General features: G+C 35.8%; 3 protein-coding genes across 3 annotated transcripts; 2 read left to right on the forward strand and 1 right to left on the reverse strand.

Moving 5' to 3' along the window:
• Nucleotides 1–1,800: 1,800 nt before the first annotated feature.
• Nucleotides 1,801–3,843, reverse strand: LOC122305143 (equilibrative nucleotide transporter 8). Its single transcript, XM_043117476.1, has 2 exons — nucleotides 3,066–3,843; nucleotides 1,801–2,710 (listed from the first exon to the last, which is right to left on the reverse strand). Exons 1-2 carry the CDS (start codon nucleotides 3,571–3,573, stop codon nucleotides 2,016–2,018), a joined length of 1,203 nt encoding a protein of 400 aa, XP_042973410.1. The 5' UTR covers nucleotides 3,574–3,843; the 3' UTR covers nucleotides 1,801–2,015.
• A 4,529-nt stretch (nucleotides 3,844–8,372) lies between these two features.
• LOC122305756 (protein WVD2-like 6) lies at nucleotides 8,373–12,040 on the forward strand. The gene is made up of 9 exons (XM_043118309.1): nucleotides 8,373–8,437; nucleotides 9,192–9,478; nucleotides 9,562–9,837; nucleotides 9,985–10,049; nucleotides 10,165–10,224; nucleotides 10,333–10,429; nucleotides 10,537–10,608; nucleotides 10,713–10,823; nucleotides 11,589–12,040. The coding sequence occupies exons 2-9, from the start codon at nucleotides 9,203–9,205 to the stop codon at nucleotides 11,934–11,936; spliced, it is 1,305 nt and encodes a 434-aa protein (XP_042974243.1). The 5' UTR covers nucleotides 8,373–8,437; nucleotides 9,192–9,202; the 3' UTR covers nucleotides 11,937–12,040.
• Nucleotides 12,041–13,017: 977 nt separating this feature from the next.
• LOC122305144 (nuclear pore complex protein NUP1) lies at nucleotides 13,018–26,518 on the forward strand. The gene is made up of 7 exons (XM_043117477.1): nucleotides 13,018–13,428; nucleotides 20,609–20,670; nucleotides 20,853–21,019; nucleotides 21,264–21,417; nucleotides 23,790–24,098; nucleotides 24,220–24,306; nucleotides 25,311–26,518. Exons 1-7 carry the CDS (start codon nucleotides 13,119–13,121, stop codon nucleotides 26,277–26,279), a joined length of 2,058 nt encoding a protein of 685 aa, XP_042973411.1. The 5' UTR covers nucleotides 13,018–13,118; the 3' UTR covers nucleotides 26,280–26,518.
• Nucleotides 26,519–26,720: the final 202 nt, after the last annotated feature.

Below are 26,720 nucleotides of genomic sequence, written 5' to 3' on the forward strand. Positions count from 1 at the left end.
GAGATAAGATGAGCTTATTTTTACTTTTTAAAATTTGATAAATGGGTGAGTCTCACTAATAATTGAAAATCATTTTATAATCACTGAGTAATAATTATAAATATATTAATAGAAAGTAATATTATTATTAATTAAAAAATTTATAAGCAAAACCGTACACTAGAAGATAGTGCACTTAGCTTTGAAAAAGTAAAAATGAATTATTATTAAAAAATCTATAAACAAAGATCCTACACTAGAAGACATACATGATGAAGAATAGACGAAATGGGAAGGTAAACTAAAAAGGATTGTGGGAATCTCTAAAGAAGACAATGACTTTTTACTGTTTGCTTTACTTTTTACTGTTTACTTCAATTGTTGAAAACGTAAAGATGAAATAAAAATTCACTTGTTGCCGTTTGGACAGTAAGATCAAACAAGTTGACATACAGCTCAGATGAAATAGTTTGTATCTCGTCTCGACATATAAGCCAAACTTTAAGTTACTAAGTAGTAGTGGTTAGAAGATATTGGGAATTTGGTATAACTTTAGAACCAATTAAATGAGAGGATACAAGCACTCAAGGGTGCAAATCTTATGGATTACGCGCGAAGTTGGTTGGTGTTTGAACTTTGAACTTGTGTGCTAACATGTAAAAATAAGGAGCTATAAATTATTAATTGTAATTTTGTAGTTGAGTGCGGTTGTGTCTATATATAAATAAATATATATTTATATAATTAGAAAAATTTCATAAAAGTAAATATATAAATTTATATAAATTTTAATTTGTTATAAATTTATTTTTATATGATCTGTTTGCCGCTATAGAACTTCTCATATAATTGTATAGAATTATAGGGACTAGAGTCGTACTTAACCTTATCAAAGAGAGCATTGTGCATGCAAGGGATGAAGGATGAAAGGTTCTTCTAACATACGAGAGGAAGTGCTACAATTATAAAGAAATTTTATAAAAGTAAACTCATATATAATTAATATGATTTTATGTGATATATACATTAGATATAATTTACATTAAAAATAATTTTAAATTTTGACGACATACGTGAAATCGCGTTAATTTATAAGTTTATTTTTATTTTTAAATTTCTTTTGTGATTAAAGTGTTTCGCAACCTATAATATTCTTCAAGTTTTGATGGGGATAATTAAAAGAGGATTCCTTGCTAGATCGATATAGGCTTGTCTCTTAATTGCAGTATTCCATTAATGTCATGTATAGATTCTTGTTGATAGGATTTGATGATCTATTAATCTTTATACTGGCTTGCTTTGAGAAACTAGGTTTTGTATCACGTGCCTTGGATATTGAGTCTTGTGACAACAGCTCAATCAGCCATTCATTAACAAATTAATGCATTGCTTATATAGGAATCTAATAATAACTTGGTCATGTCCAAATAAATTTTGTTACTTTTGAATATATTATCGCGTAAACAATATAAAATTATGAAAAAATCTAGTGTAATAATATATATACTAATATAATATGATTGGTCAAAAAATAAATTTTATTGAAAATAATGCTAATTTAAATTTTGAATATGAAGAAATCGATATTAGTAAGCAGATTAGTACGCGACTTTACTTGTACGTAGCAAAACTCTAAAATTATATATATAAGAAATGGTTCTGCACATCGATTTTTAATCTGCAACGTAAGTTTTTTCACATGGATTATAATTATTAATTAATATTATAAAATTCACTTTATTCTTATTTTTTTTCTTGATTGAATTTCAATAATCTATTTCCATATTTTCTCATAAAAGAGGCAATAATAAAGAGAAGTCATGCAGTCTAATTTTTCATCGAATTACCAGTAGTTTGCAAAGAGGAAACCTTTTCTTCCCCATTGAAAGACCTGTTACGCGCTAGCTCAATCATGCGGGAAGCAAACAGTTTGGCATTTTCCAACTACATGATGAGGAAACTAACCTCATCATCATGGTTAATTTTACCAGTTAATTTCATTAAGAAAAGATCAACTAATTATAAGGGCATGCAGCTCAAATAATCCAGAACCAGCCCAGAACTGAACCAGCTGCCAAACCAAGTCCCAGGAACACAACCATTACAATTGCAGAAACTTCTGCTTCTGAAACCGGCACAGACTTTGGAGCGAGGATCATGAAGACACTCGTAAGATATCCATTGGTCAATCCAAGCATAAACGTCAGAATTATCACCGGTACCTCAGTTTTTAGCAACTTGGGTCCATGCAGGCAAGCCATGAAGAGAGGATAGAACATAAGCCTGGCAACGCTGGCCCACGTAGCAATTCTAATACTGTTCAGAAGATATGTTGCAGTCAGAGACTTTCCCACCAGATCTGCAATATTATACATGGTGATCAGCAGGATAGGATACCAATCTCCAAAAAACTTGGATTCCAGGTTTTCTGCTATAAATCCTGGAAAAATGGACAGAGTCACGAGATAAATGATGAATATTCCAAAAACTGGCCATAGAATTTTTCTTGCAACCGACCAAAATTTAGGCCTTGAACACAAGGGATCATCTTGAACAAGTCTATGATGCTGCTGCATGACTGGTAACTTATACAACAGATTGCAAGAGAGTATGCAGCATAGGAGGATGATGGTGCCAACAATGAAATAGAAGTGGGAACTCGTTCGAAGACCCTTCGGAGTCTGTGGAAGCGATGCCTTTGTTAAAATCCTCAACATAGATACAAGAACACCTGTCAACAAACAAAGCACATAAGTACTAGATCAGGTAGTTTGCATGAGAATCGCCTATATATGCAGGTAGGAAGTGTGAAGTTGTGAGGAAAAAAAGAATATCGCTTATATATAGCATGATTCATGTTTCATGCAAGTTTATATCTGCTTAATTTTTCAAAGGACTAGAAATTATCCAGCCCTAGATGAGTCTGGAAATGCTTGATCATTTATAGCATGATTCGTTTCTCAAGAAAGTTCATACCTGCATAATCTTTTACTACGTCTTAAATCTATTAATTGTTTGTGGAATTAGAAAACCAAATGAAAAGGATGGTATATATATATATATAGTTACATGGTATAAATATATACCTGAAGAAGCAGTTCCAGCAAACACAGCCTGCATAAACTCTTTTGGAAGTTTTCCAGCTGATCCTATCAAGCTTCCTCCAACCAAGCCGTCAGCTAAACCGCAGACAATGACAGATGTAACTGTCACGCTGTAGGCTCCATTTGGTGGCGCGCCGGAGCCAGAGCAGGAGCTGCACCAAGCCCAGTCTATAATTGGAGCTACCATTAGAGAAATGATAAACATGCAAAAACCGAAGTTCATTCTCAATCTGAAATTCAGCCTCCGATTCCAGTCACTCCAGCTCAACATAACAACCAGAACTAGCACCGAAGAACTCATATAAGCCACGGAGAAAACCTTTTCAACGTGCTTAGATGGATATAGATAGGCAAAGTAATCGACAGCAGTGATTAAAGCATTCCAAGGAAGCAAAGTGCCAGCACCAAGCAAGAAATGGATTATGTAAGCGATCTTGAAAGTGTCTCTAGGCTTATTTTGTTCTCGGGGACCTTTCACTACTCCTTCCATTTTTGCGCGTTAATTCTGATCACAGCATCCGACATTCTCGGTTGGCATTTTAAGTATCAATATGATGAGGGGTAATTGAGAATTGAAATGATTTATTGACTAGACAGGCATCTTCAAGCTGACCTGACCAAATTCTTCTCTGCCTCGCAGCTGAAAGCGAGGATTGCAAAGAAAGAATTATGGCTTATAATATTCTGTATGCAAAGCTTTTAAATTTTGAGTGGCCATGAAACAGGTTTACCAACATAAAGATTGGCTCAGATTGGGCATAAAGCAAGCTGCCCGAGCCAGTTGGTACTAGTGGCGAGACTCGAGTTACTCTCTGATGCATGATGGGATTTGATTGATGGGTTGGGACTTGGAATAATGGAGCTCGTGCAAAGTAGAAAATTTGGCCATTGTAGGGACAGCAATGGATGGGCGGTATTAGAGTACTCTTTTCTTTTACTGCTACACGTGGGTAAGCACTAAGCTGGCTAGCATTTTCCATTTTAATCTCACATTTGGGTCATTAGAAGTCAGAATAGTGATACACTCTATATTCACTATAAAAAAATTATTTATTTGTGACAAATTAATTTTAATAAAATGATTATTTTTAATTAAAATTAATAATAAATAATCTTTTAATTATAATAAATTAATTATAAAAACCTATTTTTCTTATAGGGATGATTATCCACTCCTGTCTAGATATTTACACAAGTTGCTAAAAAGGCGCCAACTCCTGGACCCTGCTGATAGAGAACAAAAACTTGCTATCAAAGTCTCAGAATTCAAGACCCTCATCTGAGATTGTAAGAATTATTCAGTCAGGAAATAATTATGAGAAGTAAGAAGCTAGCCAAAGAGGGTTTTGAAGAGTGTGATCACTTCTTGGAAAAAAAACACTACGAAAAAAAAAGAGAGAGGCCCTTTTAAGTGTGTTGATCAATAAATGATTAAAGTGGATTAGCCAGATCAGCATGCGGGAATTCGGTTCTGTCCTCTAATGCCATGGCACTTTGATTGCAGAGCTTGATAATCATATCCCTTTTGACACATGTCATTTCGAGCTATTGTTTCTTCTTCTGTTTTTTTTTTTTTTTTTTTTTTTTTTTTTTAAGGAGAGGGGTTGGAAGAGAAAGGAAGAGGGATAGCTTCTCTTTCTTGCTTTATGGTAAAGTACGAATTCAGCAATCAGCGATCCACACCCACCATTAATTTGCTTCTGTGGCCTGGAGATGAAATGGGAAAAGCTGGCAAAAGGTTCTCTTTCTCTTCTCTTGGGATGGATGGATGGACAAGGAAATATATGATCAACAATGAATCCCACGGCTATGATTGCTAGGAGTAATATTACGAATAACCTGTCATCTGTTCAGGATTTCCAACCTCATTTTTTTATGACAGTGACATGGGGATTGTGATAGCTTACCAAATTCAAGTACGACATATGCTGATCATACATATCCGCACACCATTACTGCAGGAAAATGCCTGCACTATAAGTCACGTATTTCCAATATGTTTCTGCAATATGGGGGACACGTCAAGGCTACTAAAGCCATACCTATGCATCGAATATAAACTGAAATTTAAGGCTTACACCAAATAGCATTCATAATTAGGTACCTTTGTTTTAGTTTTATAAAGCGACATCACACTTGATGCATTGACGCATGCATGTCATGATTTCTATGTTCGGCTTGTATGTGCAGAGATTGGTTGTGTTCATAGTGGTCCGATTTGATAACTAGATGTGATAAGAATTCGTTGAGGTTTTTTGATAGCTTGATGCAAGAGAATTCGAGCTAAATGATGCTGAGTTATCAGAAGGCATATTGATGGTGTTAAGATACCTTAACTTGACAGATGAGTTCAAAGATAGTAAAAAATTGTGATCTTTTCCTAATATGGATAGTTTTGAATATGTTTTTATATTTTGGTCATAACTTTAATTACGGATATTAGAACCGTACATATGACTCCAATCTAAAAAGTTCTTTTCAGTACACACATCATCTTTAACTAGCTTTGCTCAGTTTGCATCTTTTTCAAGACCAAAATACACTATTTTCCCTTTCAAATCTCTATTTTTAGTTTTTTTTTTTTTTTTGCCTTTATGCTAATATTTCATTTATCATTTAGAAAGTGATTCTAAATCTGATTTGGACCAGATTTTTTTACAGATTACTTATTTTATTACGTATTTAATTTTGACATGGTTATTGGGGATCGATTTTGCTATTTTTGGTAAAATTTTGGTAAGGACGATTTTCAACTATTACAACCTAGCTTGTGGGCTATTTTCGACATTTTTAAATTTGATAATTTTGAATTAAACATCATAAGTGTTTCTTTGTGATTTTGAAAAATTCTCTTGTTTTCTTTCCTATAAATTATTTATTGAAACTAATCTACAAAATAATTATTATTATATCCAGCGTCATAGTTTCTTAACGAGGGTTAGACTATGAAGTGAAGACTTGGGCAATAAGGTTTTTTCGTGGATTTTCAATGAAGTTTCAACCAAAAAGAATTTTTTGACTCATTTTTTAACTATTAATCTGACCCAACTAGCTAATTAAGATTTAATATATATTGTATTAAAGTATTTGTGTATGGCCGCCACACCATATCTTTGATTATCATATATACAAAATATTCTACAGATTCATAAATGTAAGCACAATGTTGAATCACGTAAATTTTGTATCGTATGATTGATTCAAATTGTAGTTATACTTTTTTCTCTATTATCATTCCTAACACTAATCTAGTTTAAATTTTGGATATTTTATCATTTTCTTCTCTTTACATATTATATTATACATATATATACACATGTGTTATCTTTCATATCTTATGCATATCTCTGTATTTATGAAGGTCGTGAATTTAACGAAAATCATGAGGAGTGAATAGTGGATGTAGATTGGGACGAACATCTTAAACGATTATTTTTATATTACTCTATTTCCTTTCTACTTGTACACTGTTCCTTTTACAGTTTGTCTTTATATGGTTAAAGATATGTTTGTCGGGGGGGAAAAAAAGAAAAAAGAATAAAGACGGCCTTATGATTGAGTAATGCTTGCTAGCAAATATTCTATTCTGTGTAGTTCTCCAAAAACACTGAACATGCACGAGATCTCCCCACTTGCCACACTGCCAAAATGGCTCATGGGTGTCGTTATCAGTTTTTTTTTTTTTTTTTTTAATTTTTTTTCCTTTTAGAAAAAATGACCTCGTTATTAAAAAGTATAAAAAAAAACATTTTACAAATAATTTGTGTAGAATTTATCCATTTAGAATTTATACTTAATAATATTACTTAAGAATAAAATTAGTTTTAAAATTTGTCATCTTTAATTATCAATCCCTTAAAAGGAATCTAAATGCGACTATCAGTCGATATAATTGAAAAGAAAAATTTTACTAATCATCTTTACATTTTATATTATATATATATATTTTTCTTATTAAATGTGTAGTATATGAATGACGAGTATAAGAATTTTATTTATTTAAAAAAAATAAAATAAAATAAAAAATAATGTGTAATAAGTAAAGATGATAAATAGTAAAATTTAATTAAAAATAATGAATTGAAAAGTGAAAATATATTTTCTCTTTTCTCGCATATGATGTAGGAAAATAAAATAAAATATTATGATAAAATAAATGGGGAAAAAATTGTGATAGTCCTTATCCGAGATGGGGCCCTCTAGGAAGTGTTCATTTATTGGGGATTTTTTTTTTTTTTTTTTTCTTTTTTGGGGGATGTTGGCTTTTCCATCTTGTCTCACTTAGCTTTTCAATTATACTAAAGCATAAAAGCTTGGTATTGGTAACGACACGTAGAAATATGAATTTTCAATAATATATTATATATATATATATATATATAGATCGTTCTTTTATTCCTTATTTTTGTTTTTAGCAATACATAGGTATTCAGGATTGCACATAAAAAGTCACATTTTATCCTGAATATTAGATGTTATCGTGTTGTAAACAGCAGGATCAGGACAGACAGGGATGTTATTGAATTAATAGTACCTGTAATTAATTTTTTATAATGCAAGCTGATAAGGAAGTGTTGAATACCAAATATTTTTAATGTTTTATGTAAAAAAAAAAAATGTTTATGAGTTTATTTTCGTGACGGTAGTATTTCTCAATAAATAATTGATGAATAATTTCAAATCAAATAAGATAATGAATGAATAATCATATTTTTTGTTCTAAATCTTGTTATTTTCAATCACATATAATGATGTTCACATTTTAAGTGACTATTATATTATTATTATTTTCTTTTTTGAAAAATTGACTTCTTATATTAAGTACTTAAATGCATTTTATTAGTATTTTTTTTTATCAATAAATACATTTAATTTTTTCTCTAATTTAAATTTAAAATGTTTGGAGATAGACACAGTTAGGATGGAGAATGCTATTATAATGAAAAGAATTTTATTCATTATCCTCACGCCACACAACATATCTAATAAAAGTTGTTATATTAAGAAAAGATCTATTCATCATCTCATGATATGGTATTAAATAATAAGTTCATAAGTAAAATATAATAAATAGTCTCTAATCAATCATCTAATACTACATTATACGATGATGAGAATTAGGATGACGAGTACATTCCTCTTACAATAACTACCTATGTCTAGATAAAACTTTCCGTACAGTAACTGCCCACTCTTTAGTCCTTAATGAAGCGTAACAGAATCGCAGTTCCCACGATGTTACTTAACCGTCAAACTGAAGTTCCAACTAGTAGCATCTCTGTGAGTCTGTACGACCGCATGGTTCCGTAAATCTGAATCCGCCATTTCAATTTTCTTCCTTAAAAGCTCTGCGTGTAAGTCATCCCCCTCCTCCTGCATTGGCTCCGACAAGTTCTCAAATCATTATTTTTCCCAAAATCGTTGCATCTGTCTCTATGTTTTTTCTTTGTGAATGTAATATTTGGTAGAGTTTGAGATTTATGTTTGAAACATTCATACTTCATAGGTTTTAAGCCCTGCAAGTTGTACCCTGTAACCTGGACACTTAAATTCGTGGGCTCTTCTTTATCAATAAATGTAATAGTCCCTTTGTGCCTAAGCTTATTCATTAAATTGGGTCTGCATCTCTCTCTCTCTCTCTCTAGAAGTGCAAGATGAACTGATTGATCGGTTATTGAATGAGAACATTCATGCTTGTAAATTTTGCCAGTGTCAGCCATTTGCTTTGAAGCTACTCCTTTGGGGGAGGGCGATATATTTTCCATTTGGTTGTTAAGAAACTGTGAAGAAATAAAATAAATCATTTTTTTTTTTTTTAAATTTCTAAGTTGTATAAAACATTGGAGGAAGCAAATCCAAATCATCTGGTTATTTTGAGGCGAGTTTTCCATTTCCTGGGAGCCAAATCAACTTGAAACATAGTATCTATGGTTTTGTGCCTTTTGTTGTTTGTTTGTCTTATTCTATCAGCAACCAAGTGGAACACAAGTGTGCTAAGAAGTTTGTTGGCTTTTGGTTGCCGTTTCAAGTTAGATTCCTTTTTGATCGTGTTCTTCCTTTTGATATCTGTTTAACTTTCATTTCTTTACTTTTCAATTAACTTTGAAGCTCTTCAAAACATGGAATTTTGCACTCTTTTTAGTGTAATGGATAGTGGTGATCCCATTGTTAGCATTGCTGAGAGCCACCAAAGTGAGGTACCCAATTCTGGCTTTGATGGTGTTATGGAGAAGGTAAGCAGTGTTTTTAATAGCACTGTGGAATTTGAACCGCTAGATGAGAATGCCATATCTGTTTCCCTATTGGAAGAGACTGGAAATTTCGAACCATTGTCTGAGAAAGATGTAGAAAGATCAACTTTCCTCGAAGCATTCGGTGGTTTGACCATAGCAAAGGTGTAGTACTACTGAATGGTAACTAGTGTGCCTTTCCTTCAGCTGATTAGAAACCATGTTAATCTTTTGATTGAACTCAATAGGACTCTAAGGAAGGAGACGACACAAAGAGCACGGACAAATCGAAGAAAGTTCAAGACAGTGGAACAGCCATAAAGCATTCAAATCCCAAGAGTATTATGACTTCAGTGAAGAGCAAAGATGAAAAATCTGGATCAATCACCTTAAACAAACCTTTTTCAGTTGCAACAAACTGGAGGTCATCTAGTGACAGGCAGATTGCTGGAAGCATCAGAAGCATTCATTCAACTGTGGCAAAGAAAGTGGCATCTGCAGCGAGTGCTGCTTGCCATGCCCTGGTAAATACCTTGACCAAAGCCTAAAAATATGTGGGATTGAAGGTTAATAAACATTCCTCCTTATGTTCAAATGTTTTACCCTTCTTTTTTTTAGTTTAGTTTAGTTTTGTTTTGCCCAATTATTACTCACTATATTGCTCTGGGCAGCAACAACCGGCACAATCTTACAGAGCATTACCAGCTTTAAGCACAAGAGAGACACAAAGTCTTAGGTACATTTTTTTTGCAATTTTAAACTGTTTCATTTATATACATTTTGTAAGACCATAAATGTAGCAAGTGTTTATCCGGTTATTTTTATTATTAAAATTTTAGTTTTTGCCGCAGGGAACAGGCAAAACATAAGCCACCAGCTAAAGTTGAAGAATATACTCATTCTGCTTCTTTGTATGTTGTCTTAACTATGCTTTTTTTGTGATTCCCTAACATTGAAGTCTTCCCATTTTTCCATGTTGAGTGAAGGATTTTTTTTTTCCTTTATCTTCTTCACGTAAGCCCTACAGTTAAGAGTGCTAAACCTCGAAGAGTTGGTCGTCTTCCTTCCTATGGCTTCAGCTTAAGGTGTGATGAGAGAGCACAGAAACGAAAAGAGGTTGGCCAGATTCTTATGTGCACAATGTTTTGGATTATACATTTGATTTGGTGCTTCTTTATTGGATGAATAATGTACTTTATGTTCATGTCCTTTTGGTTGGGAAGTTCCATTTGAAGCTTGAGGAAAAGAGTCATGCAAAAGAAGTGGAGCAAAGTACTCTGCAGGCGAAATCCAAGGTAGTACTGCTATTCACTTTTACGTGTTAATTTGCATTTTTTCAGGCTTCGCCTTCTTACCGAAATCTAAATTTATAGTCACAGTATGCTCAATTGTTTTTCAGGAAAGTCTGGAAGTAGAAGTAAAGATGCTAAGGAGGTGCTTAACATTTAAGGCAACCCCTATGCCAAGCTTCTATCATGAACCGGCCCCACCTAAGGTGGAGTTCAAGAAGGTAAGTTATTTGAAGTGTCTTGGTTAACTCCAGTCACAGCCTCATAAACTTTGCATATTTGATACATCTTCTAGCCCTCTGCTGCCTGGACTTAACCAAATACCATTTTCATCTATGAATTGAGGTGCATGTCATGAGCGTAAAGCTCTGAAATCCAATACAAGATCTAATGAGAAGCATCTTCCTTTGTGATGTTAGAGATTATACTACCACACCATATTGAAGTATTCCTACCTGTTTTTTCTTTTTGTGTTCATTTGTTAATAGATTCATTTCAAAGTCTTAATCGTGACTGCTTCATGGGCTTGATAATCAGGTTGTTTGGTAGTTTATTATGGTAACAGTAGCAAGAAAATTTTGGTCTTCCCAGTTCCCAGTATCATGAATTTGCTAACTATGACCCCTAACACCTAAAAAAACCAGAAAAACTGAATTTGGAATCGATAGAAACGGCTCCATTGGACCTTTTTCTGTGGACAATGAGTGTACATGTTAACAGTCCGAGTTTAGTTGCGAAGAACTAGAATAGTCTAATACATTTTCTGTGAATGTTTTCACCTTAAATATTGTCCTTTCATACAGTATGTGCCGGTTTAACCTTTTGAGATAAGTGGTAATTTCTCAATTCCATCCCAAGTATTGTACCCTTTTCAATTTCTTTTCTTAACAAGCTTTTAGTTTCTTTTTCTAGTTTCTTACTATGGAGCTTTTGCTACATATGTCAAAACCTTTTATTCCTTCTCATGGAACCATTGTACAATGCAGATTGCACCTACGAGAGCCAGGTCTCCCAAGTTAGGCCGCCACAAGAGGTCATCATTGATGACAGCCTCCAAATTAAGCGGCAACCGCAGTTCTCAATCAGTCCAGCTAAATCTAGACGAGAAGGTTACCCAAAATCCTACTACAAAAGAATCATCCCTCAATTCTTTTAAGAAGCCACTTAAAAAATCCTTTCCAAGATCTCTTCCTGAAAAGACTTCAACATTGGCCAATACAACAGAAGATGCTACATTTCGCAGCCAACGTACAGAACAACATAAGATTGAGCCGGAAGCAGGGCAAAGATTAGAGCCTTGCCAAATTCAAACTGGACTTGATGCAGTCCTGTAAGAGCTAGAAAAAGAGGGTAATAGGGAAACATTGGTTGAATTAAAACTATGGAAGTATAATTATTTATTTGATAGAATACAAAGTATAAATCGTGGTTTTGTATCCTTTTTAACTGTTGTTATTTTCTTGTTGCTTGTGTGATTTGTTTTAATATTGTAGACGACTTTTTTACTTGCGAGTGTTGTTAATTTCATAGCATTGCACAAAGTGATGTTATTTTTTTGGCATTGAAATTTGAAATTTAGATATCTAGACTATCAAATCGGATTAGGGTTCTTAGAATTTAGAGTTCGTACTCCCAATTTAATATCTAATAGGAGTGAAAAAAAAGATATTATATATATATATATATATACACCCTTTCAGGATGTGCAACTCTCCTATTTTTAAAAATAAAAAATAAAAAAATTTGAAATCATGTAAAAAAATTTATTATTTTTATAATGGACTCACTTTTTACAAAAATATATGCAGCACATATTCACCTCATTTATTTGAATAATGCTAATTACAGTTATGAATTGTATAAAGGTCTTGTATTTGAAAAAAAAAAAAATCAGATATATCTTTATAAAATTAATTAATCTTTTAAATCTCAAATTTATTTATTTATTTAAAAAATTTACGATATTTATATATTTTAAGACTATAAATATTATTTAAATAATTATACTTATTATTAAGAGAATTATCCAATTTTTTTTAAATAACATTAAGAGTTTTGCTACGTATAAATAAAGTTACGTACTAATCTGTATATCAATATTGATTCTTTCATACTTAAAAATTAAATTAGTACTGTTTTTAATAAAATTTATTTTTTAACTAATCATAATAAATTAATATATATATTAATGCTTAAATATACTTATACTTTTTCTAACATTAAATATGATCGAGCTACTCTCCTTGCGTTTCCGATTTGGTGCACTGGTGTGATTAAAAACTAACTAAAATGACTGATATGAGTACGTAATTCCACGTGGCGTTGCCCCGCGGATGATCCTCAAGATCTATCTCAGCTCGTGGACCCCGCAATCCGATTAAGCTCTTATAGGCTTGTGGCACCTCCCTTTCTTTCCTTTGTCGAACTCTACAACCAATCGCCGTCGAGGGAGACTGAGAGGGGAGGGGGAGGGAAGGAGAAAAGCGGCGTCGCGGAGAGGGGCGACTGGAAGAGAGATGGAGAGCCATGGGAAAACGACGTCACCTTCTGTCATTGACGGGGTAAGGGACGAAGAGAGGGGCGCTGGAGGTAAGGTCAGGAAGCCGCCGTCTCGGAAACCGCCTTCTACACCGTACCCTCGGCCGCCGCCAAGCCAAGTTAGAGACCGATCCCAATCTCAAGACCAAGACGGTGGTCGCCGCTGGCTCTCCAAGCTGGTCGATCCGGCTTACCGACTTATTTCGAGCGGCGCAACTCGAATTCTTCCTCTGTTATTTTCCAAACCACCTGCAGTTCATGCCCTTCCTTCCACCGTCCATGATCTTCGTAAGTTGTTCTCTCTCGCTCTCACTACCTATTTCTCTTTCTGTATCTAATTATAAGAGATTAGGGTTTTGTGACTGTTCGGATTTCTTTTTTCGTATACTAAAATATTCTTAAGAAGAAAAAAAAATGGTCGTTCAATCAAATTGACAAGCTAATAACTATTATCTTATGCTTGTGAGGTTTAATTTTATGTAAGCAAATCGAACGTGGATGTGAGCATATAGGCCAAGGGTGGGATTGTAAAATTATTATTTCCATTTGAAGTTAGTAAAGTGGTATAACATTACGTGGAAGTTTTATCGTCTAACTCTCTCTCTCTCTCTCTCTCTCCGTATATACAAACACACACGCATATATATGCAAGTAATTATAAATAATATTGGGGTGTTGCTGCTAATCATAGTCTAATTAATTCACTCAGAGATTGTGCTATGTTCTGGATATTTTAGGGGTTGGGTATATAGTTTTTTTTTTTTGTGTAATTTAACTTGCTGACCCTTTCATCTTGGAGAAGGTCTTAATTTTACATTAGTAGAACCTAGCATATATATATATGTATGTTTATATATATCGTCAGAGATGGTAGAGGTTCTTCCTCCACCATTGTGCGTCAGTCTACCTCCGGGGAATGGACAGAAATCACTGACGGTTTCTTGGGGGCGGGGGGGAGATGATGGTCCCGCGAGTCTCTCTGAGATGTACAGTGAGGATGAGATGGTGGGAATCAGCGAGGAGAACCCTGATTTGGGTGTTGAAGATGCGGTTAGTGATGATCTCTTCCTCTTTGACGAGAAGAACCCTAAAGGGGAAGTGGGTTTTGTGCTCAGGGATGAGAACTTGGAGGAACAACTGGAGTTCAGAATACAGAACCCAATACCTTTGAACTGTTTGTTTCCAGATCAGTCAAGTGTCTTAGATTGGGTGTTTAACACGGCGAAGGATATGTAGGAAACTGTGGGTTTGAAATGTGAAGGATACGAGGAGCAATTCATGGCCTTTCTCACTGCCATTGAAGCAGGTCACCAACAACATAGGAAAACTGACTCAAAGAAACAGCCTGAACTTAGAAGATTAACCTTGTCCATGAACTCTGAAGGTAGTACTAGCAGGGACAGGTCTAAGGGGAAGGGTTTGGCCTATCCCAAATGAACCCAAAAATTGTTTCGTGGAATGTCCGTGGATTAAATGAGGCCAGTAAGCGTCTTCAAATAAGAAACTTGCTGCGAGGGTGGAAGGCGGACATCGTGTGGTTTTAGTAGACGAAGCTAAAAGTAATTACTACAAAAATTGTACGAAGCATATGGAGTTGCGAACATGTGAATTGGGTATATTTGGCAGCTGATGGGGCCTCAGGAGATGTATTGGTGATGTGGGATCAACGAGTGGTGGAGAAACTGGAGGAGTTCATTGGGTTATTCACGGTAGCATGCTCTTTTAGGAGTGTGCCAGATGGTTATTTGTGGGCTTTTGCATGTGTTTATTGTCCTAATTCAGACACGGACTGCAGATTATTGTGGGATGAATTAATTGGAGTGCACAGTTAGTGGGATCTTCCTTGGTGCATTGGTGGAGATTTTAACATAACAAGATTTTCCAATGAGTGCTTTGGCAATAGAAGAATGCGACCAAAAATGTCAGATTTCTCGGAATACATTTTTGAGTTGAATTTAGTGGATTTACCAATGGCGGGGGGTACATGCACGTGGGCGAATAATCATACGTGGTCTCTATTAGATCGTTTTTTAATATCCCCGGGGTGGGAAATTCACTTTCTGGAGGGGTTTGGCAGAAGAGATTGTGTCGGCTGTGTTTAGACCATTGGCCTATCATGTTGGATTGTGGGGGGATTCAAAGACGATGCTGATATTTTAAGTTCAAAAACATGTGGCTGAAATCGGAAGGTTTTGTGGATAGGTTCCGAGACTGGTGGTCATCCTACCAGATTCAAGGTACTCCTAGCTTCATTTTTGCAGGCAAATTGAAAGCTTTAAAACAAGATTTGAAGCTTTGGAATAGTCGGTCTTTTGGCGATATTGGGGAATACAAGGAAAGTAAGTTAAGGAAGATTCATAAGCTAGCAAGGTTACAAGAGTCCAGGACTAGGAATTAGCCCAAAAGCTAGTGCTGGTTGCAGATCTTGAGAGGGTCATTCTACTAGAAGTGATTTCATGGCGGCAAAAGTCTAGAGCATTATGGTTGAAGGAAGGAGATCGAAGCACTAAGTTTTTTCATAGGGTAGCCAACTCTCACAGGAGATCCAATAATATTGAGACGCTGAAGATTGATGGGGCTAATTGTAGTGATGAGCATGTAATTAATAATCATGTAGTTGGTTTTCTTGAACAGCTACTAATTGAGCAGGAAGGTTGGCGACCTAAGCCTGATGATTTGTTTTTTGATTCTATTGGGCCTATGGATGGTATCCGTTTGGAGAGGCCTTTTGAGGAGGCTAAGGTTTTTGATGTGGTGAGGAAGATGGCTAAGATAAGGCTTCGGGTCTTGATGGGTTTTCTATGGGTTTCTTTCAAACATGCTGGGATGTTTTAAAGGTTGATCTCATGAAGGTGTTTTTAGGAATTTCATTCGGTTGGAAAATTTGAGAAAAGCCTAAATGCTAATTTTCTTGCTTTGATACCGAAGAATGTTGGGGCTGCGGAGATCAGGGAGTTCCAATCTATTAGTATGATAAATGGGGTATACAAGATTATCTCTAAGGTACTTGTGAATCGCCTTAATGAGGTAGTGGGAAAGATAATCTCAAAGCCTCAAAACGCTTTTGTAAGAGAGAGAGAGATTCTAGATGCGGTTCTCATTACAAATGAATGTCTAGATAGTAGATTGAAAGCTGGCAAGGTTGGGATTATCTGTAAGTTAGACATGGAGAATGTGTATGACCGGGATTAATTGGGGTTTCCTTATCGACCTTCTGGAAAGGTGTGGCTTTGGGGAGAAATGACGATCTTGGATCCGTTGGTGTATATCTACGGTGAAATTCTCAGTTCTGATAAATGGAAGTCCAACAGGTTTCTTCAATAGCACACGAGGTCTAAGACAAGGAGATCCGTTATCCCTTTTACTCTGTTATTGTGATGGAGACTTTGAGCAGGATGACCTTAGCCCCAGTCACCAATTGGCGGGTGACTGGTTACTCGATTGGATCCCCAAGAGGGGTTTTAATTAATATTTCTCATTTATTATTTGCAGATGACATTCTAATCTTTTGTGAGGCTGACCATAATCAGGTTCGAGTATTGAAGGCTCTCCTACTTTGTTTTGAAGCAGCTTTGGGGTTGAAAGTGAACTTGGATAAATTAGAGATGGTGCCTATTGGAGGGGTACAACACTTCAGACAGCTGGCTAATACTCTAAGGTGTAAGATTGCCTCACTCCCTATGTCATATCTTGGCCTACTGTTGGGGGCCACCTCGAGAGCGGCTTCTGTGTGGGATACAATGATTGAGAATGTAGAGCGTCGTTTAGTAGGCTGGAAGAGAATGTACCTGTTAAAAGGAGGTAGGATTACCCTGCTAACATTATTCCCCATTCTTGTATAACCTACTAACATTATATAACCTACTAACTTATTTCTTGTCATTGTTCCCCATTCTTGCAAGCATGGCGCTCCGTCTTGAGAAACTACAGCGGGATTTCTTGTGGGGTGGAATAGGTGAGGAATTTAAATTCCACCTAGTCAAGTGAGAGAAGGTTTGTAGTCCTCTCTCTAATGGTGGTTTGGGCATTAGAAATCTGAGAATCTTTAATCGGGTGTTGTTTGGAAAATGGCTGTGGAGATTTCATATAGAACTAGAAGCCCTATGGAAGTTGGTGATTGAGAACAAATATGGTGGTTTATTTTGGGGGGGGGGGGGGGGGGGGATGGTGTACCAATGAAGTGAGAGGGGTTTATGGGGTGGGGTTGTGGAAACAGATAAGAGGTTGGGGGGTCTTCTCTCGACACTCGAGATTTTGCCTAGAAGATGGGACTACGATCAAATTCTGGCATGATTCTTGGTGTGGTAATGATGCTCTAAAGGAACTATTTCCTGAACTCTTCAGGGTCGCAGATGCTAAGGATGCTTCAGTGGCGGATGTCATGGTGATAGCAGGGAAACACATCCAGTGGAATATCAATTTTAGCTGGGCAGCAAATAATTGGGAAATGGACAGCTATGTAGTCTTTTTCAGTCTTTTGTACTTTTCAAACCGAGCAACCAACATGCCGACTTATTGTGGTGGATATCTACAGGTAAATGTGTGTTCTCAGTTCGCTTGTCCTATAAGTCCCTTTCACTAGAGCTCCCTGTTCAGTTTCCTTGGAAAAGAATTTGGAGACATAAGGCGCCCCTCAAAGTAGCTTTTTTTGTGTGGACTGCTTCTTTGGGTAAGATCCTCACATCAGATAATTTGAGAAAACGAAGGGTGATCATCGCAGATTGATGTTGCATGTGTAGGAATGGGGGTGAATCGGTGGATCATCTTTTGTGACGTGGCTAGAGGGTTATGGAACGAGGTATTTAGTAGAATGAACTTGGGTTGGGTTATGCCCGAGACAGTAGTGGCGGTTTTGGCTAGCTGGACAGATCTAAAAGACAATCAATAGATCAAGGCTGTATGGAAGATAATTCCTATATACATCATGTGGTACGTGTGGCAGGAGTGCAATGATTGGACTTTCAAGGACAAAGAGAGATCGAGGGAGGAACTTATAGCTTTCTTTTTTAGAACTCTTTGTACTTGGGCCACAACCATTATTTTTAATAGCTAAGATTTCCATGGTTTCCATGTATCGATGTTGCCTACGTAGTTAGGGCATTCTTTGTACTTCACATGGCTTTGCCTATTCTTTTATTAATACACTTTGATTACTTATAAAAAATATATATATATATTGTGGCTAATTTAAGGAATTTGAAATTGGTATTATAGAATAACAACTAGTAGCTCTGAGGAGGCACCTGCCAATTATGAAAGAGTTTGTAATTTAATTTTTCTAGCCCCAGCTGGTGGTGTCTTCTTGCAATCTTTTGTTGTACTATTATGTTTATAAAAGGATGGTGCCTAGTTAAATCTACTTCTGAGCTTTGAACTTTTTTTTCTTAAGACGTTATTCCATTGGTTGATTGTAATAGACTTTAATGGCATGACCGTACATGATTTTCCTGTACCTTCAGACACATGCATAGGTGTTCTTGTATTTTTTTTTTTTAATAGTAAAAATTTACTACTTTCAATAGGTGTAGCCAAGTACACTAAATGTATACAAGAGAAAACACCTAAGTGTTATTCTTGTATATTCCCATGTACTTGGCAATGCCCATCTTTAATAAAGCTCTTATTTACTGCTAAAAAAAAAAAATCTACTTTTGAACTTTTTTTTAAAAAAAGAAAAAGGAGAAATTGATATGCAGTCTTCTTCCCTTTGTATTATAACTTAAAATTCTGGCATTTGTGGTCCTCCATCTTAATGGACCCTGGTCAATGAATACAATTTTGGGATTATGGATGATTCTATTGGTTGGGAGAGATTACATCGGAATTGTTATTTTCACCCCCTTGGGAATAATTAGTGGGGATGCTTTCTGGAAAATGGTCCCCATATGTATGTGTTGGTGTATTTGGTGTGAACGAAATGATAGAAGTTTCGAAAACCACGAGAGAACAATGGAGGAGTTGAAAGTTTTTTTGCTTTAAAAATTGTTTTCATGGGTGGGGGGGCCATTGTTTGTAACGGACTAAATGTCTATGATTGTCTACTTTCAGTTGTAAACTCTAGTTAGGTACTTTTCATGTATACTACCTGTGTACTTGGACTTTGCCTATTATTATGAATAAAACTTCTTGATTACCGATCCAAAAAAATAATAAGTGGGGATGCTTCAATTTTAACTGAGAAGGCATTCTAGGATATGTATTGGCTTGTTAGACGGGTGAATGTGGAACAGAGGGAAAAGAATAAAACAGCTTGTGAAAAGTGAAGATCCTTAATAGGGCTCCAACTTATTCATGTCATTATGGTTCTCACTATTTTGTTGGAAAGATTTTTTGATGAATTGGCATCTTTTCCAAATTTCCATTATAGCTTTACTCTTTCTTAGTGTTCCTCTTCTTTTAACTTGAAATTGACTAATTCAACAACTTGGGTTGGATGAGCGTGATGTCTTGTATTAATTGATTAGTGTAGGTAGTGTATGCGATCACACGTTGCCTGGAAAGGAGAAACTCTTCCTCCTTATAATGGTTTCAATGGGGTTCCAATTGTACCATTGACTAGTCCTTTTGGAGTAGAGCCCAAATGTAGCTTGATGCTTCTCTTGGGGTATTACAAATGGTATTAAAGCCAAATCCAATAAAAAAATGTGGGACTTGAGCCGTGCCACCTATGATGGAATGACCTAACGAGAAATTTGGGAATTTAAAGGGGGAAGACTGTGATACCCCATACTGACTCATGAGTGTAGGTGATGTATGAAATCTCACATTGCTTGGGAGGGAGAAATTTTTGCTCTTTATAATAGTTCCAATGGGGCTCCAATTGTACCATTGACTAATCCTTTTGAAGTAGGGCCAAAATGTGGTTTGGGCCTTCTCTTGGGGTGTTACAATGACATGCCTTTTCACTTTGAATTGGGATTAAGTAGATTATGTGCTTTATAGTTATATATTATGCACAACTTTTATATGTTGATCTTTTAACCGAGCACACAAATCTGAGGTCTTTTTATGTATTAGAATTTTTATACCTGTCATGAAGTACATTTTGTTGAGATGGCTAAGTCCTGTCTCCTGTGTAGTGATAGACTATTTAACAGGCATGGGTTGGCAAGTGGCTAAAAACAGACTTGGGGTGTGTATTTAGCCCGTGGAGAAATGTTTTGTACAGAGACTGAATGCACGAGATGCACACAGACTAAGGTCAAAAAAAAAAAAAAAGGAATTTCTGTTCATGTGAGCAGTAATGAACAGTAAATTTATTTTGCCTTCTTTCGTGTACATTCTGTGCATGCTGTTTGTGTGTGTAGCAGGACTCTTAGCCCATAATGTTCGAATACTTACTTTACACACACACACACACACATGCACATATATATAAGTATAATGTTGGAATGCTTACTTGGATGGAAATGCTGAACTTTGTTCAAATAATTTCATCCTAGTTATTAATGAGATCTTTTTTAATCAGAAAAATTGAACTCAGAATTTGGACAAGATGATGATCATGATGGTGGCAAATGCACATTAAATGTAAGGATTCTATCCTTTTTTTGGTTAAAACTGTTGGTAGCCTTGATCTCATTTTTATTCAATACTCATAGCATGTTTAGAGTGCTTTAATTAGATTAAAGTTTCCATTCACACATCAGAATTATTCTTGATTTAACTGTATCTCTTTTTTAGATAAGTGACCTTGTCCCCATCTCTTGTAGCTTGGATTATCCAGATCAACTGTAGTAGCAGGTCCTAGTGGAGCTGAAGATAGATCGAAGAGTTGTTCTGATTTTGATGGGCACAAAAAAGACTTAAAAGCCAACCTTTCTGATGATATGGGGCTTTCTGAAATCGAAAGGCTGTTGAATGGGAAAAGATTTTCTAGGTAAATCAAAATTACTGTTTGTCTTATTTAATTGTTTTGTATAGAAAATGGTTGCTTCCAATGAATGAACCTGCTTCTCATCCCAGAACAGTGTTTTGTTTTATCAAGTCTCCTTGCTATTAACTAAGGAAATTTTCTGTTTTGTGTGCTTAAGGTTGCAAGTTCTTATTTTCTAGGGCAAATGAGCCAGTAATTATTAGCATTACTATAGCCCTTTCTTAATACTACTCCCATTACCATGCAGGGACGAAGTTAATCATTTGATGGAGATCTTACACTCTAGGGCTGTTGATCATAATCCACACACGACTGCTGGAAGAGACCCTGCAGGTCTTGTAGCAACATGTGAAACACCCAAAACTTCACATGAAGAAAAAGATTCAAAGCGCGCCCTTTGGGTAAGTTTAATCCTCCTCATGCCTGCTGTGTAGAGGAATTCACAGCTGTCCACCTGGCTTTTGAATCAGTGATGGGCTGTAGAATAAAACTTAATTGGCCTACAAACTTGTAGAAAGGTGGCCTTTTGTACTAATTCTGCTTAGATTTCTTTATTTCTGTTTTGTATTTTTGGGTGCAGTTTGATGGCATGTTGTGAATGGAAAATATATATGTATATTTATTCTATTCAGGCATGATTTATTTTATGTATTTTTTACTTTGCATATATTCTTTTGAAGTAAAATAAGCCATATCCTACATCCTTATTTGGAAGGAGTAGCTGCACAGAGATAGAATTACGTGAATAGAGGCAGATAGAACTAATGGTGCTCACAAAAAGGGTGGTCGTTTATGGATATACTATGCATTAAGCGTGAATAAAAAGCTTAAGTCAATTTACCCACCAAACTCCTCCAAGCATTATTTGAGAATTAGGGATTGTGACGAGATATAAGGGACAAAATGTCTTCAAGTTGTTGTAAAGTAGGAAAAGAAATTAGGAAATGAAGTCTTGTGAGGGGAAAAAGAAATTGATTGTCTTGTGGGAGTTTTCTGAAGATTAGAGTAAAAGAAGACTGTGTACAACAATGACACTGTCTCTCTCTCTCACACACACACAGTAACGCTCACAATACATATCATAAATAGTTATTATGTCACAACTGTTTTAGTATAGGTTTCTGAAGAATTAGGGGTTGATTGCCTACTTGCTGTCATATTAGGTTCAACATTCTAGCCCACCATTGAAACATCGTGTGATAGGTTTTTGTAGGGTCCATGTAACAGGCAGCTTCTTAAAAAGATTTTGTAGATACAATGGATAACCAAATGAAAGCACATAGGCACAGTTCCCTGGTTTGTATTGTATTTCAAGATATGTAGTGTATTGTTAAGTTGGGGAAATGAGAAACTTGAAGCCTGATTCTCAATCATAAATGGCTTGGTCAGTTTTAATGGTTCTAAATTAAAAAGTTGTTTGCAAAATCGGGGCCTTGTTTGTAGTCAACTCTTTGGAATCCTCTTAGAAGGTGTTAGAGATCTAATTCTGCTAATAGAGTGGTTGCTTATAAGAAACAAGTTTGTTGTTCAAATGTCATCTTTTTCTTTTGCAAAATGTTGTTTATAATAGTCTTCTTCTTTCAAATGCCCATGGATTCCTGTTTCTTTTTCTAAATTAAGGGGGAACCCGTCTTGTTCTTCTGTTAACTTTTGGTCTTGTTCTAAATTAAAGGGGAAGAAAAACTTAATCCTTTTTTCTCCATTTTCTATTGTAATGATAGGTTTCATGCCGGGCATTAATGTTACCGCTCTTTGTAATCCTTGCAAATTGAGATGGGAACATTTGTGTCACGTAGCAAGATGTTGTCATGGCTTCTTTATACCTATTGCAATGTAAGATCCTTGTAGGGCTAAGGTTTTTACCCTTCTTTGAGAGCTTCGTGAAATTCCTATTTTGGAGATGTCTCATCTAATGATTGAGAGTGAGTCCTTAATGCTTAAAAGATGGGGTATGTTTTTATATCTACTTATATTAAAAAAGTGGTCTTTATCTCTATATTAGATGAATATCTAGTTATATCATGCCCCTTCTGAATTTGACGAGGGTATAATACCAGTGATTGTTCAGTTTGGCAATTACGATGGGCTATGGTTTAGAGAGGGGTTATAAATTTGCAGTTTTATCCCTAATGAGTGGGTTTTTATGCTTTGGGCATATAGACGAGAGTGGACTTACATAGTTGTTGAGTTGACAAATGAGGATGTGAAGTAGCTGAGAGAGTAGTTATATATCTATAGCAATTTAAAGGACAGATCTTTCTTCCTTGTGCAGGCTTTTATGCTTTAGGTCAATTTCCTTTTTCCTATATTCTTTAATCTCCTTATTCCTTGTTTTCTTTGCTCTTAAAGGAACCCTAGACTTGTATCTATCTATTCTTAGTCTCTTTTTGACAAAGATGGAAACTATAGGCTTCATAAACATTCTGTGTTAGAAATAGCAATATGAAAACTCCTTGCCAAGGGCCTGTGCACTCTCGAGATTAGTTAGGATGTTGTTTCTAGACACACGGTGCCAAATAAAAAATTTAAAAAAAAAAAAAAAAAAAGCAATATGAAAACTTTAGAATGTAACAGAAGTATCTCAATGCTTTTAATTATCCTATAGGGCCTTTGATAGCATTTCTTACTTGTACTATAATTTTACTAAAAGAAAATTTAGATTTCTTATTTGTCTATGATGTTTTATAGGGTGCTTTTGAATTTAATATATGTTGCTTATCACCACGTTCTGATACGTCTTGACGATATAGTTATTTTATATGAAATTTTGCAGGTTCGAGATGAAGTCGGTGCTTCACCAGCTGAAATTGCTAGAGCATACATGGGGAACAGAGCGTCAGAAATCAGCCTTGGTTTTAAGAATACATCAGAAGATGAAATAACTTTACTACATGGTGATGAATCTACTGCAAAACCATTTATCCCATCACCTTCACCTAAGCCACCTACATGCTGGCCTGGTTCCATGGCACAGGATCGACATGATTATTCAACCCCACAAAGTCAAAGAAGCAGATTTGGGCTTCATAACTTTCCCCGAACCCCCTATTCTAGAACTATTTTTTCGAAGTCGAAGACTAGGGTAAGTAAAATTGAATTTCTTAACTTTATGAGTGATTCATTAAGAAATTCTTTTGTGCATATGGGATTATGTGCTTTTTTCCATTTGGTATTATTATTTTATACCCCTTCTATGTCATCAGGTCACTCAATTACGGGGTGATGGCAATAGGGCTGTGAACGTTTCTTCTACTCCCCTGCAACAACCACATACTCCTATATATGGGCAGGTACTTTTTTCATCTTATAACCCTGGTAATTTGCTTTTCTATGCAGAATCCTAGTAATTGCATGCCTTAATGTTGTAATATATTTTTTTTCATGCATTGATGGTTCTTTTTATTGTTATGAAATGTGATCTGGCTTATATTCTTGATGATTTTCTCTTTTAGTGGCGAGGAGGAAAACTATGTTGAGTCATCCTCGTTTACAAAATAGTGAGCTCACGATGTCCTGCAAGTAATTAAGCACTTAAAACTTATTGTGGCCTGTCTTCCAAACAACCCATAAACTTGTTCACAGTTCATGTGATAGAGGAATCTCTATCAAGATGATTTGATTTAATTCATAGATTTGCTCTAAAATTGACCGTGCATATATTTTCTCCTGGTGTTTCTTTATTGAGTTGGCATCATGACTTTCCAGTTATCTCGTAGCATTCTATTTTGTTCTTCCTTAATGGTATCTGCATGGCTTGGGTATGTTGAAAGATCAACTCAATGATATCAGCTGGAAGTGTCCTGTATGTTTGAGATATTTTACTCAAATATGTGGGACCTAAGGCCCAATTTAGTGATGGAAATATCTTAGAAATAGTCTGGATCAGGGCCATACTTACTCCTACAACTTGGTCACTTTTTAGCTGTTTAATCAACACTTTGCTATGTTCTTGACCATAATTTCTCTACATAATCTTAGGATTCCTTTAAATTGTCTATCCTGAGAGTGATCTAGGGTGTCTTTCCGTTCAATTAATATGCGCGTGACAGATTGGTTGTGTAGTGCAAGTAAATATTTATCAAATTGTGAAACATCATATTTTGATGTCATTTGGACGAAGCTTACATTAAAAGGTAAACGTTACACTCAATTTTTTCTTTTAAAAGATTAATTCTGCATGCCCTTTTCTTGATATGCATCAGGAAAGTCGAATATTCTAAATTGGAAAAATTGAATTATTGCCAAACTTGTGTGTTGAATTGATCAATTTACTTCTTACTACTTGAATGCATAGGTGAAAAGGAGTGATGCACTGGATAGTGGTTATGGATCAGTGGGGCCCATACGTAGGATAAGTCAAAAACCTCTTGCAAAATCTTCTTCAAGAGGATCTGTATATTTTCATACTCCCTTAGATGGTCCTTCACAGGCGGGAAATTCCAATGCCTCTGAAGGCTTCTTACCTTCTGTCAAGAAAAATATGGAACTTGGAGGAACAAGTGAGACTTCAAAGTCTGAGTCATCATACGGTAAGCCACAAAGCTCTGAGGCGGGTGTTCCGACTGTACATCCACATGCTACTCAGTTGGCTAGGAAGATTTTGGAGCATCTTGATAGAAATCCACCCACTCCTAGAGATAAGTCTCTTGAGTTAGAGCTTGCTGCTAAATGGAAGAAACCTGAGTCTTCTGATGTCACCAATATCGTGTCAAATAAACATGGTAGCTTACCAAAGTTTGGAGAGTTTAATTCTTTTAAGAACAGAGAACAAAGTGACCACATGAATTACGCTCAAAGGAGTGAAGATGGACGGAACTCTCATTTTAAGGTTCCACCTCAGGAGAGTACCTCTGGAGCTACTGGTGCTGTAAATAGAGGAAGTTCAGCTTCTTCGGGGACTAAACCGGTCTTGCCTTCTATAACTATTAGCAAGCCTGTCTCAAGATGGCCATTTTCTTCTGATGCCAGTTCTGCATTTACATTCCCGGTTTCTTCTTCTGTAACGGAGCCTGTAATAGAGCCACCAACACCAACCATCATGTTCTCAGCCGATGGTAAGCAGCTGCCGAAAGAGGGACTTGCAGTTCCTCCATATATTTTTGGCTCGAAAAGGTCCACTCCTGCCCTTGTCTTTTCCGTTCCTTCTACAAGCAGTGCCAATATTCAGGAAGATGCTTTGGGTATTAAGTTCAACTTTGGTTCAGCTGAGAATACGAGGTTATCTTTCGGTTCGTTTGGAAAGATGCTGTCTGCTACGAACTGAAACTGTTTTGTTTTTGTTTTTTTTTTTTGCCCTTCTATTCATTTCCTTTCTGGGATCTGTTTATTTTTTGTGTTTTTTGTTCCGGATAGATTGTACTGAAATCGGTTGTACCTTTAGTGGGGAATGAGGTGGAAAAGCTGCTTGAAGCAGAAAATGGCACATTTCATCCTCCAATAATACTCTGTTCCTTGGATTCCATGAGACGCGCGACTTTATTGACGGGATTTAGGGTTTGAGCAGCGCTTTGCATTATTATGAGTTTCGAATGGATAAATCACATTTTTAAGTATTAGTCCCAAATTCAGGCGCAATCGCTCTGATCATGGTCAGCAGTAAATCACGTAGGAGTGACTTCTATATAGACGGCAAGATACATATTAACTGGGGGTTTTAATTACGAGTAACAGTAAATACAAGCTATCTTAAGGTTTTAAGTCTCTT

The sequence above is a fragment of the Carya illinoinensis genome, chromosome 3, assembly GCF_018687715.1.
Source record: "Carya illinoinensis cultivar Pawnee chromosome 3, C.illinoinensisPawnee_v1, whole genome shotgun sequence".
Classification (NCBI taxonomy): domain Eukaryota; kingdom Viridiplantae; phylum Streptophyta; class Magnoliopsida; order Fagales; family Juglandaceae; genus Carya; species Carya illinoinensis.

Bases quoted from the DNA above. Each gene is read 5' to 3' on its own strand.
- LOC122305143 (XM_043117476.1), bottom strand. From the start codon at position 3,573: ATGGAAGGAGTAGTGAAAGGTCCCCGAGAACAAAATAAGCCTAGAGAC. The intron at 2,711-3,065 runs GTATATATTTAT...GTTTGTTGACAG, and splicing joins TGCTGGAACTGCTTCTTCAG to GTGTTCTTGTATCTATGTTG.
- LOC122305756 (XM_043118309.1), top strand. From the start codon at position 9,203: ATGGAATTTTGCACTCTTTTTAGTGTAATGGATAGTGGTGATCCCATT. The intron at 10,050-10,164 runs GTACATTTTTTT...TTTTTGCCGCAG, and splicing joins AGAGAGACACAAAGTCTTAG to GGAACAGGCAAAACATAAGC. The intron at 10,609-10,712 runs GTAGTACTGCTA...ATTGTTTTTCAG, and splicing joins CTCTGCAGGCGAAATCCAAG to GAAAGTCTGGAAGTAGAAGT.
- LOC122305144 (XM_043117477.1), top strand. From the start codon at position 13,119: ATGGAGAGCCATGGGAAAACGACGTCACCTTCTGTCATTGACGGGGTA. The intron at 20,671-20,852 runs GTAAGGATTCTA...CATCTCTTGTAG, and splicing joins GTGGCAAATGCACATTAAAT to CTTGGATTATCCAGATCAAC. The intron at 24,307-25,310 runs GTACTTTTTTCA...TTGAATGCATAG, and splicing joins ATACTCCTATATATGGGCAG to GTGAAAAGGAGTGATGCACT.